The sequence below is a fragment of the Aythya ferina genome, assembly GCF_964211825.1.
Source record: "Aythya ferina genome assembly, chromosome: 15".
Taxonomy (NCBI): Eukaryota; Metazoa; Chordata; class Aves; order Anseriformes; family Anatidae; genus Aythya; species Aythya ferina.
Genome location: NC_140314.1, coordinates 7,715,946 through 7,732,726, shown reverse-complemented (window position 1 = coordinate 7,732,726; position 16,781 = coordinate 7,715,946). Strand labels below are relative to the sequence as shown.

The window sequence follows — 16,781 nt, the reverse complement described above, 5'->3', positions numbered from 1 at the left end:
TTTTTTTAAATGAGCTTTCGATACATGAGCCTACCGTCTCAGAAGGACTAAGATCCTTATTGTCTTGATTAGTAAAATATTCTCTCCTGTATCATACGATGTGGCACAACGCTGTGGACTGCTTACTCCACTGCTGTTGCGGACAGGCTCTGGCTTCCCTACCCAATAAGGCAGGAAGGAAACTGGATAGAAAAGACAAGTCTGCAAAGCATAAATGCAAATTCCTAATGTAAGTTAAATTTCTCTTATCAATACACTAGAACATCTAAAAGTATTCCTCAGAAATAGTATTTTGTACTTAGTTTTACAGCGTGCTTTAAAATGTGCAGATAAAAGACAAACCTGTCAAACAAATCAATGTATCATCCAGGTATATATTTTCATAGATTTTGGTAAAATGTTTAGTATATTTCCATCCTATCTACTCAGTTTCTAAACAGAGAAATTATAAGACTAGCTCATACACTCCACCTGTCCTCGTCTAGTATCAGGACTGTAGTAGTTTTGTACCATAAAACATTTTTGTTTGAATTAGCATCTTATTAATTGTACCTGGAAGTACACAGTCTGGGAAAGCATTACATGTTTTTCTGCTAAGAGTACAAATCAGCCAATGTCCATCTGTCTTTCCCTGCCCCTTCCTGTTCAGCATCATTCTGCTTTTCTGATCTGGATTAATAAGGATTTTCGTGCCCTCATGATATAGGAACAGAAGGTGTGTTCAGAGCTTACAATCTGGGTGACTATACATTGCAGTATTAAATGGAGGAATTGTGATTGCTGAATTTCTTGCTTTGCAGGCAACAGCATAACATTTATCTCCTAATATTTTAGCTGATATTAATTACCCTTGGAAACACTTAACAGTGTCTCTCATAGTATCTGAAATCTTTACTGAAAAAAAAAAAAAAAAAAAGGAAGAGAGTACAGGAGTAAATTCCTAGAAGAGAAAAGAATATTGTTGAAAATACTAATTCATCTCAAATTTAGCAGGGTATTTTTTCTGGTATACTTTCCCCCAAGAACTTTTAACAGTTGTATAGAAAAGAATTGTTTTAATTTACCAAATAATAGTCTTTGCTCTAGTTAAAATCACATGCTGGTTTGATGCCCTAGGTCATCTTCAAGTGAGACCTGATATGTTTCAATATTTAATCAGATGTCAGAAAACAACTTAGATGACAAATAAGCTCTGAATATATCCTGCATAAACTGAGATAAGAGTTGTTTATTCTAGTCATCATATTATTGATTCCATAGCTTTTGAAAGAGATGAAACATCATTTCTCTACCAGGTCATCAAGAAAGCTGATATGCAAGGTAGTTTATCTGAATTGGACCCTACTTCCTACCATGTAATTGTTTCCATAGCTTGGGTTAATCACAAGTTTTTCTGTGAAATAAGTATGTTCAGCTGTTTCAGGGAAGATGCACCCTCTTTTCAGGCTCTCTTCTGAACAGTGATCATTAAGACTAAGTACTTTATTTCTGTACTGGGCCCTTGTCAAGCTGGGTAGGTCAGTTTTAGAAATTTGAAGTGTATTTTGGAAGAGATCCATGGAATGTAGCATATATTTCAGCTGGTCAGAAGAATACACAGTACAATATTAACGCCTGTCAGTGTCTGAGCTGATGTCCATGGACAACTTCACAAGGATTCTCTTCCTGAAACCACTGTGAAAAGACGTTGAAGAAGTCTTTCATCTGGTTAAGAAATATACAGTCAGAAATATACACTTAATGCCACTGTCCAGGACAGCATATTTGTCCCATGTGGTATTTCATGCTCTAATACCTGTCTTTGTCAGGTGGTATTTTCTTTCATCCATGATGAAAGTGTTCTTAATCCTTTAAAGCAAGGCAGAGCAAAGGCGTTATACTGCACAGCGTCCCCCTCTCATGGGGCATTGGTTTCAGGCAGCACAAATAGGACTTCAGTACCTTACTGCATCCTAGGAAAATCCTTGTCCAGTTCTGTGGTGTCTTTTGCAGTACTTTGAGTACCCTGAGCTCTATTGCCAGAGTGCCTTTGAGAAGCACTAGCTCTCCAGCAGAGCATCAGATGTGCTTCTCACCTTCCACTTTTTTTTTTTTTTTTTTTTTTTTTCCTCTTGCCTAGTCACTGACATTGAATGTCAGGATCCTGGAGACTTTGGTCAAGGGCCAAGGAAAGGTGATAACTGATCTTTCACTTGCTGTTGATGAGTGCAAGGTATCCTAGGCAAGTGGAGTGAGATTCTGCAGAAGTTTCCTGTTGTCCCACTCAGGGAGCACAGCTGCACCTCAGGGTACCAGAACAGGCAGAGCTGTTCAAGGGGACATGTGGACAGCAAGGGACAGGGAAAGCTGAGCTTACCTGGGGGTGGCAAGCCTGTCCTGAGGCTGCCAGGGAGCACAGCTGACCCATCTAATACTAGTGGATGGAAAAGGAGCTTTGCTGGCTTTCCCCAGGAAAATGAAGAAAGAGAGAAAATAGATCTGAGAAGAGAGGAGTGAAAGCAAACTAGAAATGAAAAGGAGAAAGACAGAAAATGAGCAAAAGTTCATTCCCAAGGACTGGAAATCCAAGAAGGGGAAGAAGAAAAAGAAGCCCAAAGAAAAACATGGAGATGAAGATTAAAACTAAGCAAAGATTTTTTTCCTAATTCTCTTGTGTACTTCTCATGTCTGCCCTTTTTTTCAGTTAACTGTAGGATCACTGGTAAAACAAGGGAGCTCTCATGTTAAACCTGTGGGTAAAACTTGTGGCCAAACTGGACTTGCCTGAGGTCTATCTTGTGCTGTTAACACAGGGAGCTCTGTCCTCATCTGCCCGCTGCACAGAAGTTAGAGCCGACCTGCAGTGCTGCCAGCTCTTCTGGAAGGCAGGAGCCAGGTCAGTGCGGATGCCGCAGGGTAGGTTGAGCTGTGGACAGGCTCCGGCCTCCCTCAGTTAGAGGCTAAATACCACGACAGGGAGTGACATCCTTTTGTCTTTCAGATGCGGGACTTACAGTTGAGCATTAAGGTGTCCAGGTTTGGGGGGAGCGAGGTTGAGCCTGGGAAAAAGAGGGAAGGGAGAAGAATGGGCAATACATTAAATTAACTTTCCCCAAGTTGAGTGCTTTGCCTGTGATGGAAATTGGTAAGTGATCTCCCTGTCTTTATCTCATCTTATGACTAGGATAAGTTTTCAAACTATATACGCTGTTCTGATGGAAATTTTCTGTGGACTTTATGCAGCATGGTTCGTGTGCTACAGGGTGTGTAATAATGTCAAATGAGATTTTTAAGAAATGGCTTACTCTTTGGGGATGCTATAAAAAGTAAAGTACCTATGTCTACATGGAGTAACTTTTTATGTATTTTCCACAATACTTGGACATCCCATTCCTGTCCTCACAGCAACAAAAACTATACCTAGCTTTGTTATTTTTTCTTGCAGACAACAGTGGAGAGAGGGGATGGTCTTTGGACTGGATACTGGACACTGTTAGGGTGATGCCCTCCTTCAGGTTCAGGGATTCTGGGCTGCAAAGGTGCAGCACGCTGACTTACAGACACATCACTGGTGCTAGGAGCAATTTATTATTTTTTTTTTCTTGGAGGATTAGCTCCAAAAGCTACCACTACGCCAACAGCTATCACTATTACGCTTGCCCCGGGAGCGCCATCAGCCCAGGCACCCCTCCTGCCTGATGAAAAACCTCCCATCCTCTCAGTCACAAAGCTCAAAGAGCCGGGAGCGGGGGCTGCTCGGGGGCTCCCCCCTCAGCGGGCTGAGGGCGGCCCCGCGGCCTGGGCCGGGCCGGGGGAGGCGGCGCCGCTCCCGCCCGTTTCCCAGGGTGCAGCGGGCGCGGCGCTGCCTGGCCACGTCCCCGGGCCACGTCGCTCGGTGCCCGCTGAGCTTGCGCCATCTTCGCTCCCCGGCTCCCGGGCTGCGCCTCCTCCTCCTCCTCCTCCTTCGTCTCGCCGCTCCGCCGCCATGAACATCTTCCGCCTCACCGGGGACTTGTCCCACCTGGCGGCCATCATCATCCTGCTGCTCAAGATCTGGAAGAGCCGCTCCTGCGCCGGTGCGTGTGGGGGAGGCAGGCCCCGGCGGGAGGGCGGCGGGACCCGGGCGGCGGCTGAGGGGAGCCCCTCGGGGGCCGCCCGTTGCCCGAGCAGGGCGGTAAAACAGGCGGAGGTGGTGCCGGGGGGGGTCGCGCCTGCCTGAGGCGCCCCCTCAAGGCCCCCCGGGAGAGGCCGGGCGGGTGCCTAGGGGCGATCGCTCCCCTCAGCGCCCCCCCTCGGTGCCCCGCAGCCGGCAGCGGGGAGCACCCCCGGCTGGGCGCCCCCATCCCCGGCTGGGGGGCGCCGTGGCGGCTGCCCTTGCTCCGCGGCTTCAGCGGCCGCGTTTGCTTCGTGCTTTAATCCTGGGCAGCCCCGAGCCCCCGCCGCTGCCGAATGAATGGGGCCGGGGGGGGGGCGCCGGGCTCGGGGCTCGCTCGCTCGTCTCTGGCAGCGCCGCTCTGCAGGCGCCGTGGTGCTGGGAGCGGCTGGCTCGCAGGCGGCAGCTCCTGAACTTTCCCTCCCTCCTTTCCCTTCCCCCGGAGCTGCTCAGCGCTCCCGGCGGGCTGGCCCCGCGCCCTTCTCCCCTTTGTTTCTTTATGCTCCCAGCCCCGCTCCGAGCCCGTTCCCCCTCCGGGCCGGGCCGCCGCCTCCCGCAGCCTCGATGCTGCCGGCTGGAAGGGAGAGAGGCCGGGCCGGGGCCGGCAGCCTTCCCCGGCCTGCTCTGACGTGGCACCGCGGAAGGTGGGGCGGGGAGGCCCCGGGGCTCGGCCGCCCTCCGGGCTCGGGGCCGGGAGAAGCCCCGCGGCCACCGAGCAGCGCCCCGGTCTCCGGCACGGCTGGGGAGAGCCGGCCTCGGCCTCCCTTCCCCGCCCCGTGCCCTCCGCCTGCTCGCAGGGGTTGCTGCGGCCTTGGGGTGGGGGGGCAGGCAGGTCCCTGCACTGCTGCACGGCTCCAGCCAACACGCAGCCAGGAGCTGGGTTCCGAAGGAGCATTTCTGCACCCTGTGTGAGTTAGGTGGAGCAGGCTGGCAGGCCTGGGAGTGCTGCTGCTAGGAAGGGTGATTATGCCTCAGGTCGGTTGGCCGGGCGTTGACGTGGAATAACGTGCAAGTACGCTCTGGAGCAGATGCGTCTGTGAAGTATTTGGTTAAGAATGTGAGGAATTAGTTTAGGCTTCAACCTGGAAGAACTGAGCATGGGGAAGTTAAATCTCATTCAGCTTACAGGTAAGAGGAAGTACAGATTCTCTGTTTTCAGGTCAGGTCGGTTTTTGCAAATCACTTGGTAGCGCAAAAGAAAAATCATAGTAAATAAAGAGCATTGGTTTAGAACAGTCGTTTCTTTATACACGAAGGTGTTGAGTAAATGACTTCCCAGTTGAAATACAGTGATAGTGCAGAACTGTCATATCTGAGGCCAGGGAGCCCAGAAGCTCTGCCCTAAATGAACATTCCTGGCTTGAGCTCTGGTGGATCAGGCATTCTGTCTAGATCTGTCAGGAGAGGATCTGGCCCCCAACTCTTCTCTGGAGTTTTCTCTTCCTCCGTCATACTTGAGAAATGCTGTCAAGGCTAAAAACGACTAAAGCGTTAACGAGCTGAAAAATAATCATGTCTTATTGTCTGAAGAAGGACAATGAGAAGTTCCGGTGCAAGACTAAAATTCTAATAGCATTTTATCCAGGAGATTCGTAATTGACCTTTGGACACGAGGTTATTGACACAGTGTAGTACAGCATAACCCAGTCCCATCTTTCTGTTTAAAAAGTGATCTGTTGTTTTCCTTGGTTCGGTTATGACTGAGGATCTCTGTTATTAGGATTTTACTTATAGGGAGGAAGAATCATAGCAGTCATTTTTGGTACTGCCTTCTCCAACAGAGAGAAGTAAAGAGGCCTGTATCACCCTCAGCTCTTCCCATCACCAAATCAGCCAGTGTCCTCCAGCACAAGTGCACCTGCATGCGCTCGTTCAGTTGAAAAGCCTGCTTCATGCATTTTCCTCAGGAAAAGGCTGAAATCCCTTTTGCACGGGATTGTTTCATGGTGTCTTCAATTTCTGCTCTGTGACTTTAGGAGTAAGTCCAGACCCATTGTATCTCCGGTATTTGTGTCAGAGGCCTGATGAGTTGGCTAGGAGCACAGCGCCCCAGAGGAGCATGGGGTTCTATTTTGGGGGGCTCCTTCCTGTAGTGGTTTGTTGTTGGTTGCAGTTTCTGAGGATAAAAGTTTCATAAATACAAATTCTCATAAAATATATTTATAAAGTTCATGGCAATAACCCCTAACTAGTTGCCAGTAACTGTTCAGCAGCTGCTCAATGCCGTTATTAGAGGGCTTCACGCAATTCCTTTAGACTGCATGGTCAGCAGAGCAGATTATAAATTAAATAAATGTATGCCCCATGGTTGTTGGTGACTAAGGAAACCGAGCAAACCAGCAGCTGGTTTAACTGTGTCCTTCTGAAGCAATAGAAGCTTAGAAAATAAATAGAGGCTTCTAAATGATTGCTAAACTGCAGGCTGTGATCCATGAAGAGCTGGCAAACCACATGGTGCCGACTCCTCATCTAGTTGCATCTGTGTGTGTCTGAGGCCTTTGTTCCAGGAGGAGCTAGGAGGCCTGTAAAAGCAGCTGGAGCTGAGCGGGAGGCAGCCCGCGTACCTCTGCTGCGAGCTCCTGCTTTCTGAAGAGATGTGTCAGTCCCTGTTCCCTTTCCTAAGAAGCAAATCCTCTAATTGAGGAAAACTGATGAGGCCAGGATAATCTGCGTTATGAAGCAGTCTGCGTTTTCAGTGTTTGATGAGCTTAATCTACTTCTTTTTTTCCTAATTTAGTCAATATGCTAAAAAGATAAGAAGGGGAAAGCAAATCAAGTCATGATTTCAGTGCTGGCAGGGCAACAATTTTTTGCATGAGTGGTTATTTGAGTTTCCACATTTAGAATTTGAAAAAATGTTCGCCACTCCAAGTAACAACTCAGAAATAATTACCAGAAGCTGTGGAGAATGCTGCAGGTAACTCTGTTATTGACTCTCCTGTCATGATTAGGAAATTCATGAGACTTGAAGAATCCTCTGCTTTCAAACATTGTCATGTTCAGACTGTATTTTCTAATCTATCCTAAGTCAAATTAGATTGTTTGTGCTGTGAATTACTACCTGAAAATTGATTTGCTTTTCTCAGTGTCATTTGTCAAGTGTTAAAGGTGACCTGCAGTTGTGAGGCTGTCAAATTATATGCTGAATAGTCTCTCTTTTTTAAATTAAAAAAAAAAAAAAACAACTGCATAGGTAGTGAGTGTGTAACACTTTTGCTAGGTAGTGTAGCCATCTCACCTGCTATGGACCAGACCGTATACTGTGTTGAAGACTTTAGAAAGTGCATTGCCATAGGTTGTTGCCAATTCGTCTGTGTTTTCTCAGAAAATACTGCTTTAGGTAGGTTTGGAATTTCATTTCACTTTTTGAAGGAGAACTTTGCCTTTTAGTTGATAAATCTGAGTTTAGAGTTTGGTTGATTTTTTTGATGTCAGCATTTTATTAGCAGAACCAATGAAGTTGTGGTTCTGTGACTGATGTGGACTTCATGCTAAACAAGTTTTCATTAAATTCTACAAAAAGCCTGTGAGGTTTCCATGACTGTGTACAGACTGGCTTTCTGCAGATCTCACAGCTGTGATGTGCAGCTCGTGCTCAGGTAAGTGGTGCACAGACTCCGTAGCCAGGCTGCCTGAATGCTTGTGCTGTGCAGTCTGTCACACCACCGAAATCACACCAGCAGCTGTGGTTGATGAGAAAGTATTCCAGTTTCAGCGCTGCTGTCCTCTTTGTGAAAATCAACAGAGCTTTGGAAGAATCTCATCCTCTTGCTTTTAGCCAAGCAGAAGTTGAAGGAGCTTCTCCATGCATGAGGATGAAACAAAAATGAGAGCTTTGCCTCCTGAAAACTTGAGCCCAGAGCTTTGCAAGATGAAGAAATAAAAACGTGTGTTTAGCTCAAGAGATAAGTAATGCGTGAGGGAGGTGGAGCAGAATAACAGCAGCGTGGCTGCTCTGTCCCAGATGTCAGCCACGAGCCCTGGGCAGCACTGTGCAGGTGTACTGACACCTTTCTAAGGGCTAGAAGTGAATCAAGTCCTTCCAGCAGAGTTTGTGCCAGGGTCTTCCCTGTTGTTCTGCTAGGGAATAGATCTTAGCTTTCTCCCAGTTTGCCTGTCTCCCCGCAGGCCTTTGGTTTAAACTTTGAACCTTGCCTAGTCTGGCCAACTTAACTTGAAAATCAGTTTAGCCTTGGCTTTAAGATGTGTTTCAGCAACTTGAACTTTTGACTACAATAAATCGCTGATCAATAATTCATGTATTCAGTATGCTTTTTTTCTTGCTGTTTGCAATTCTTTCCTAAAAGAACATAGCACACGAAGTAACCGAGCATCGTTACACACAGTGGCGTGATGCCATGCTCTGATCCACGTGGCTTTCTGTGTCTGCAGGCTCAGACTGCAAGGCATGGCTGCAGCTGGGTCCAAGGAACATCAAGTATACTTTTCTGTTAACTTTGGAAAGCCATGTCTTTGTTTATTTTTTTTAGTGGGGCTTTTGCCTTGCGGTTTTACAGTCTGCACAACAAAGTGTTGAGGTGCTTACCGTTCACTGAACTACGCTTGGTAATTGGCAGTTGGGTGCTTCTGTGGCTACCACCTTAGGTTTACCTGAATGACAAACATTTCAGGTACAAATGTTGCAAACAAAAACCTTTTAATTGTTACAATTTCAGCCATTCCTGTGCTTCATCTGTGAATCTAAAGTCCCTTCATTTGGGGCAGTTCAGTGTTTCCTAAGCCTAAACAGAAAAGGAGTTCAATGACCATAGCACACAGCCTGCCTTCTAATTGGTTTATGGCACTGTTAATGAAAGCTGTTGTCAGAGTGCTGGTGTAAAGGGACGAGGATTTTCAGCCTTTCATCGTAACCCTTTTCTAGCAAATAATTTCCCATCTTGTTTTTCTGAACAATGTTTGCATGCTTAGCTAAACAAATTAAGCTATTTTCCCACTGGATGACTGAAAACAAGAATAATTGTAATAACAAGATAAAGGCTTGGTGGTTTTATGCCCCTGCTGTAACGCCGCCACATCAGTGTTATGGCGTGATGCGTCACTTGAATCTTCAGAAGCTTTTAGTGACCGTGCAAAGCTTTAATGCAGCATTTCAGCAGTGAATGCTGTGTTTAGTGGTATATCTGCCTTCAGAAACTCTGGTGGCCGAAGAACAAAGATTTTGATGTCTGAGCTTTGGCCTAAAGTTGAAAGTTACTTTGAAGATTCTATGTAGATGTCTGTTACTTTAGCTCACTACTCTATTTTCGTAAATAGTATTATGTAGTAAGATTTCTTTTTGAGTGATAAAATTATTTTTCATCATTGTTCCGTAAGTTTGATTATTCAATTTCCTTGAGCCTTAAAATCACTTAATTCCTTTAAAATCCTGCCATCGGTGCTCACACACTTCCTGATTATCTCTGGATAACTATCTGTAGTAACTATTGCCATTACACCTTTCCAGGTATTCATCTAAAGGTAGTGCATGACGACACTGAGACTTGAAAGCTAATGCAGCCTTGATAATGATAATGCAGAACAGATAGCTCACGGGTGGTATTTTTGGAGATTATACTAACTACTGTGAGTGACTTCTAAGTAGTGCTTGCACCTTTTCCAGTACAGCAGTGTGTAGGTAGTGTACGTTCACGCTGCTGAGATAACAGCTATCTAACTGTTCTGATTGTACAGCTTTGTTCTGTAAGCCTAGTTTTTGTCCTCATTTTGTAATCAGCTTGCCAAGGCTGAGAAAGAATATACCCCTTACTTCTGTGCATCAAGTGTTTTAAAGAACATCATCACTTTCTGAATAATTAATTATTTCCTTTATTGCTTTAGGTATTTCTGGGAAAAGCCAGCTTCTGTTTGCACTGGTCTTCACTACCCGTTATCTGGACCTCTTCACTTCATTCATTTCATTGTATAACACATCTATGAAGGTAGAGTATACTGAAGAGTTAGAAAAGCTAGTATTGTTGCATGCAGAGCGCATAATTTCATTAATCAAGGCCTCTTTAATTGGCCCACTGCACAGTTAGTGCAGAACAAATTCTGGAAGGGCTTTGGATAAAGAACATGGAAAATGGACTTAAAACCCTACTCTTTCTACACTCTACATGTAATTATCTAAAAACTGTTTGTAATGGGTACTGTGACACTTAGAACAAATGCCAGTTTGGTTATTGGAAATAAAAGCCTGTGGCAAAAATGTTTCACATAAATTATATTTCTCACTGGGGAGAGAAGAGCTTAAAAAAAATCTTTCTGCACGCTACAAGGTAAATTGGTATTCAGAATATTCTGTAGCCAGAATTGCAGCTAATGTCTTATCTGAGGCTGATCAGAAGTTTGCTGGAGAATGCTTTAGGAGCATAGCTTCCATCTGATTATACCCCTTTTGTTTGTCCACTGAATGTTAGTGAGCTCAAATTTGGTTTTGTTAGTTCTGATTGTGCCGTTTCTGATGATGAGTACAAGAAAATAAAGCATCAGACTGGAAGAGTGCAGCTTGTTCGGCATTTATGGCACTGGAGCAGACACCTTCTTAATCCAGTTCCTTTGTTCTTGGGTTTCTTGATGCCTGCCAGTTGTATTTCAGACAAGAATGTAACTTTGCCAAGAGGGAAGACTAGGCAGTCTGTAACACGAAATGTACTGAATAATTAAGGGAATAATACTGTAAAATAAAATTTTAGATCTTAAACCTGCTCAGGCTGCTGTCTTCTAACAAGTCAAATATGCGTATGATTATGTTTTAACATCAACATTCTAGATGAAGAGCTCTGGGTTAAGTACAACTTCCTTGACACACAAGCTGTTTTTCATAAGGGATTTCTAAGACTATTGAAAGCTAGTGTTGGATGCCCTAAAGGAGCAGCTAGTTGTTTGTTTAATGGTCATGATTAAGTCATGGCCGAGCGTCTTCTACAGCCCTTGTACCCAGAAAATGAATGAATGAATGTGTGAAATCACACGTGATACTTGCGTGTACTGAACTGTCTTTCTAGCAATGGGAGAGCGGTCCTCCACTCAGATCCAGTACTAACATGCAAAATGAAAGCCTGTAGTTACAGGCTTATATATAACTACAGTTAGAGTTTCAAAGATTCTACTTAGACACACTTTGTTAGATGTAACTGGCTTTTCAGCCTGTTCTTGTAGTGCCAAGACAAGCTGCTTGAGTGCCCTTAGCACAGCTTCTTCTCTCTGCATTTATTCAGAATTATCTAACGTTACACAGTTGGGGTAGAGAACAGTAGCTACTATACAAATAAGTTGACCTGGAGCATTGCTAGATGAGTTTTCTAGTCAGAGGAAGGTGCTGTAATCAGTGGCCAAAAAAAAAAAAAAAAGCCGTTAGTTTCCACATAGTTAGGATTAACTTCATTTAAAATATATATATATAAATTAAACTGTAGGTGCCAAATTGAGATGTATTCGTCTGGCAGCGATCATCAGATATTTAAGAAAATGCGTATTTTTCCTGTGCTACAGGAGTGTGTGCGTGTCTGTATATATATATATATGTGTGTGTGTGTGTAAATATGCAATTGTTACTAACTGCCTTTACTGATCTGTAGACTAGAATTTTGTGATTTTTAGCATTGTGCATCGTACAGTTGATTTTTGGATAGCACCTGTATCTGAGTATTGGATGCATTTCTTTTATTTTGGTACCTTTGAAAATGAAAATAAAAACTTTTTGATTTCCCCAAATACACTGTAATTCTCATGAAGAAACTCCCAGTAAGGAGTTGGGGTTCATTCACATCCCTTAGTGCTTTACGTGATGGTACCAATTATGACTAGCTTACAGCTGCAGTATGCATTCCTTAAATCTATTATCTTGTCACATGGTCCTTTATCTACGACCAGTCAGGGTGCTAGTGTAATAAGTCTTCGGATTCTGAGCTCCCTAACGTTTTATTTGTAGAATTTTGTATTTGTGAGCACTGCTTTTAGTGGTGAATAGAATCTGCAAACAGAGGTTTTTGTTTTAAATTTGTTACTTTTCAGTTGTGAAGAACCTAAGTTTAATGTAATAAACTGGAATATTTAACCTTTCTGATGAAACTGAGGCAGATGCTAAATTAATTGTCCAGTTTAGTCTACTGTACCATGTTTTCTTCAGGGCACTGTGAGCTGTGTCCTGATGGTGGTAGATTGACCTTCAGAAAGTCATGTATTCTCTGACTGTTATTCATCTGTAAAATACAGCTATTTACCCGTTCCTCGGGGAATAGGTGTGAAGTCTACTGTGCCATAACAGTTAGCAATAGTAAGGTTTGAGATGAACTGAAATTAAAACTGACAGGTTCAATGCTTCTGGCAGTCTTCTAGCTTTAAGTTTTATTGCCTGCAGGTTGGTGGAAGACACTGGCCACTCTTCTGATTTAAGAGATGTTTAAAGGTCTGAATCAAATCAGCTAATTTGTTAGACATTAAATGGACGGGTCTGTGTGGGGCTTGTTCAATAGATTTTTAATTGCCACATGAGCCACACCACCCCCAGGCTTTTTGAATTCAAAAAGACCTCTCCCATAATTATTGTATGTATATGCATGTACATTTTTAATTCAAATGTTTTGGGCTCTGCAGTTGCAGAAGTAGTCTTCCATCTCCAGTCTGTTCTGTAGTTCTGTCTACGCAGGGAAGAATCTCCAAAGAAACTTCTGACAATCACTTCAGCCAGAGGCAAGGTGACATTTGAAAACATCATTGGGTCATTGGTTTTGAATTATTAATCTGCTGAGAAAAGCTAAATGCCACCAGGTAGCATGAATTTGCAGAGGCATGTAAACAAATAATGTATACAAACAACTAAAAAAGGTAGAGCTTACTCCTTTTAGTGTCTGGGAATATCTTCGTTCAGTGAGTTTGGTGTAATCCTGCAACCTCTGTGTTTTTTTTTTTCTTTTCTTTCCTTAATCTGTAGCTTATCTACATTGCTTGCTCGTATGCCACCGTGTACCTGATCTACATGAAATTTAAGGCCACCTATGATGGAAACCATGATACATTCAGGGTGGAGTTTCTGATAGTTCCCGTTGGCGGCCTCTCATTTCTTGTCAATCATGACTTCTCTCCTCTGGAGGTGAGTTGGTTATGGGCAGGAGGCTACACTTTTCCTCTAAAATATGTAGTTCATGAAGGTAAACATTCTTTAGCTTAATGCGGAATGTTTAGAAGGACGGCTGTATTTAGTAGGTTCGGGCTAATGCTGTTTCTGTAATGCATCTCTATGTTACAGATGTCTCTGCAAATTGAAGGCTCTTTAGGAGCCTAGCATTATTAATTAACATTGAGTGTTCTGTTAAGTGGAAGACTGCCTTCTTTCCCAGTGCACTCTGATTGTCACATTAATTCAAAAGAATCCTTCCTTTTCTTATGTTTGCTAAAGAAATACCCCAGAATGCGACTTGTGAGTAGTTGGTGCCACCTGCTGAAAACAAAAGAAATGATAATACTTCTTAAATGTAGCTGTGTTTCCCTATCAGAATAAAATATGTGTAAAATGTAATTTCAAACAGGTACGTTTTTACACTAAATTAAGATAACTTTAGATGCTCATATTAAGTGGGCAGGCCTTTTTTATATTCAATGGAGTTACATGATATAATTAGGAAAATAATTTTAATTGCAGTATTTTGAGATTTTGTTTTAAACTTTGTTCTGTTAAATTGTTCTTTAAACCAATTGATTGAAAAAGTTGGAAGAACATGAAAGAAAAAGGACTTCATCTTCCATGCAGCTTTTCAGAGCATCAGCTCTGTACGCTGTTTCATGGCATTGTGTATCCTGAGCTGACAGATGTGTGCCAGCTTTCCTCATGAGTAAACCTGTATTGGCAAGCTCACCAGACAGCTGATTTGGAGAGCGTTGTCTGAAAGTTGTTTCCTTGTACCATCCCAGGGCTGACTTAGTTTTTCCTGTACCAACAATAGTTTGCCAAAATACTGTACCTGTTGCTAACATTGATACAGAGTGAAAAGACAAGGCAATTCAAATGCTTTCTCTGCTTCTGTTATCAGTAAAACAGCTGAATAATCCATGGTTGTTTCTTTTCAGATATTGTGGACTTTCTCCATCTACCTTGAATCAGTTGCTATTCTCCCTCAACTGTTTATGATCAGCAAAACCGGGGAAGCAGAGACCATCACTACTCACTATCTTTTCTTCTTGGGTCTGTACCGTGCCTTGTACTTAGTCAACTGGATTTGGCGCTACTATTTTGAGGGATTTTTTGACCTCATAGCTGTCGTTGCTGGTGTGGTCCAGACCGTTCTGTACTGTGACTTCTTCTATTTGTATGTTACAAAAGGTGAGTATTGGAATAACTCGCAGCTTCAGGTAGTAGAATGTAGCAATTAACAGATTCATAAGGATCTACTGTATAGACATAACAAAGTTGTTAATTCTCTGTGCAAGGTATCACTGTGATCTCCTTGATAGCTTTAATCAAGTACACTTTCTGCTAGTTTGGGGTGTTTCTGAGGACTGTTTTGAGTACAGATAAAACTGTGAATGTATAAATGATCTGATAAACTTAACTGGCAATTTTGAAAATAAGTATGGCTAAATACATGTTGCAGTTTTCTTCTGTCAACAAGCATGATCCTCATGTTTTTACTGTCAAACAACTTTTAGTTTAGGTTGTACACTTAAAGACAACTTTCTCTGTTCTGAATACCTGAGGAGTCCAAAAGGTTTTGGTTGTTTCTGAATACACTAAGCATAGAAGCCGTTGTTCCTGCTGGATCTATTAGTAATTCTGCACTTACTGGTATTCCAGCATCCATCATATAACCGCAAAACTATGCTAATGTGGCTGTGTTAGGCAAAACTCTTAAGAAACCACAATCACAGGCTAATATGTCAGATGAGGCTGAAAAGTAAGAATACCAGGGTGTCACAAGAGGGCAGAGCTGGAATTGTTACTTCAGTGCAGTTTTACTGGTCTGTATTAAGTTGGGGAGAGCTGATGGCAGCATATCCCTTTTGTAACAAAGTGACTCTACGATAGGTTTTGGTTCCTTTGAAGTTTTGACAGTTGTGTGCTTCATATTGCTAACCGTTTTCTTTCATATTTTTCCTTACAGTACTCAAGGGAAAGAAGCTCAGCTTGCCAGCGTAAGTGCCAAAAAAAACATCACCAGCATCTGTCCTTTTGGATGCTTGGACAGAACAATCCTTATCACAAGCAAAGGTGAAGATGCTTGAGACAGAAAGTCAGAAACACAGCTCTTTATAGTGCAGGTAGTCATCAGCGGCTCTGTAAGAACGGAGGAAAAACAACCAGCAGATTTCTGTTTGATGCATCTTGCCTTTATCTTTTTTATTACTATGTATAAAGATTTTTTACATAAAGAAACTTATACTGTATTAATAAATTCAGTGTATGGTTTCAATTGGAATAGTTCCAAAAGTGAGATTTTTGTGAGATTGTTTATGACCAGGAAAAAGTGCAAACTTTTTTTTTTTTTTTTAATTTTCAAGAATTTCTTTGAAATGACTGATTTTTTTTCTTTTTTTTTCAGTGCACAAATATGTGCATCCTTGATGGATGGTAGTCATCTGTTCTTTCCCTTTGATTCAATTTTCATTCCACTATATTTATTTTTTCCAAAAGGTGAATATACGTCAACTTAAATCTGAAACCACCTATGTTTGATGTGATGTGCTGGTGCCCAGTCTTTGTGCCATCTGCTGACGTGGAGTTCCTTATTTAAAATGTATGTTGGTGCCAGAAGGGGAACAGTCACGTTCTGTAGTTGTCCCCCTTCTAAAACAGGCTGATGGCAAGAGGACAGTCAGGAAATCTCTTGTGGCCACAAGAATGTGCCCCTTCCTGTTCTGCCACGATGGTTGGGAAGGTAATCCCAACAATGACAGTGCTTGGCATCACAGGCTGTGAAGGGTGGGAGTTGTGATTCTGTTGCTTAGTGGCAAATGTTTGTAACTGTATTCTTTGTTCTGGAAAAGAAGGTTAATTATCTTGGATGTACAGCCCTGCTACACCATTGCAGCCATAGAAATGGGAGACTTGTAAGTTGTTGATTACAGTAATCTGTAGGTGATCATTTTAACCAATGTCTACATTTTCTTTTTAATGAATGCTTTATAAGCAACATCCATGTTCAGCTTCAAGTGGTTTTTGATGTCACTTTTGGACAATTACTTTTTTTTTTATAGACTTTCCAAAATCAGCAGCACCAGTTACCATTCTTTATCCTTTAAATGATTCCCTTTTTTTACTGAGCTGTTGCATGATTTATCCTGTGTTACCATCCTCAATAAACACTTTATGAAATGGTGAAAGCGTTTCTTTTATTACTCCTGGATTAAAATTTTCCTTTAGTCTGAGCCTGGAAGAAGAGTTGTGGCAAGAACACGCCGTTTGATGTCATTGTTTGCTTTATTGATACAAGCTTCTCTTCAAGGATTGGAGAGGTGTTGTCACGGAAGGGAGCCGTGGTGCCTTGGTTCTGTTCTGTACGAGCTCCATCTTCAGCCTGCTGTGACGGGGTTTAAAATGGAGGAATTTGCTGTAATGTTTGGTTCTTTTATGGTTTTGCTCAGGAAATATTTAGGAAATCGTTTGGCTTCTCTTAGTTTACCACGCCTGTTCCCCCGGTTAGAGATGTTACGG

The 16,781-nt window shown here is 42.8% G+C and overlaps 2 protein-coding genes across 2 annotated transcripts in view; both read left to right on the top strand.

Annotated features, from left to right (window-relative positions):
• OTOA (otoancorin) overlaps nt 1–3,712 on the top strand; it is a 48,757-nt gene extending 45,045 nt beyond the window's left edge. Inside the window, exons 32-34 of the mRNA XM_084536583.1 lie at nt 2,684–2,875; nt 2,981–3,124; nt 3,425–3,712. The gene's annotated coding sequence lies outside the window, so the exon portion shown is untranslated. The remainder of the gene's footprint in view (nt 1–2,683; nt 2,876–2,980; nt 3,125–3,424) is intronic.
• Nucleotides 3,713–3,806: 94 nt separating this feature from the next.
• On the top strand, nt 3,807–16,450 carry KDELR2 (KDEL endoplasmic reticulum protein retention receptor 2). The gene is made up of 5 exons (XM_084536610.1): nt 3,807–4,055; nt 9,971–10,071; nt 13,068–13,226; nt 14,201–14,453; nt 15,232–16,450. The coding sequence occupies exons 1-5, from the start codon at nt 3,965–3,967 to the stop codon at nt 15,264–15,266; spliced, it is 639 nt and encodes a 212-aa protein (XP_084392736.1). The 5' UTR covers nt 3,807–3,964; the 3' UTR covers nt 15,267–16,450.
• Nucleotides 16,451–16,781: the final 331 nt, after the last annotated feature.

Excerpts from the sequence above, each read along its gene's own strand:
- KDELR2 (XM_084536610.1), top strand. The coding sequence starts at position 3,965 with ATGAACATCTTCCGCCTCACCGGGGACTTGTCCCACCTGGCGGCCATC. Across the intron at positions 4,056-9,970 it reads GAAGAGCCGCTCCTGCGCCG|GTATTTCTGGGAAAAGCCAG; the intron begins GTGCGTGTGGGG and ends TTATTGCTTTAG. Across the intron at positions 10,072-13,067 it reads TGTATAACACATCTATGAAG|CTTATCTACATTGCTTGCTC; the intron begins GTAGAGTATACT and ends CTTAATCTGTAG.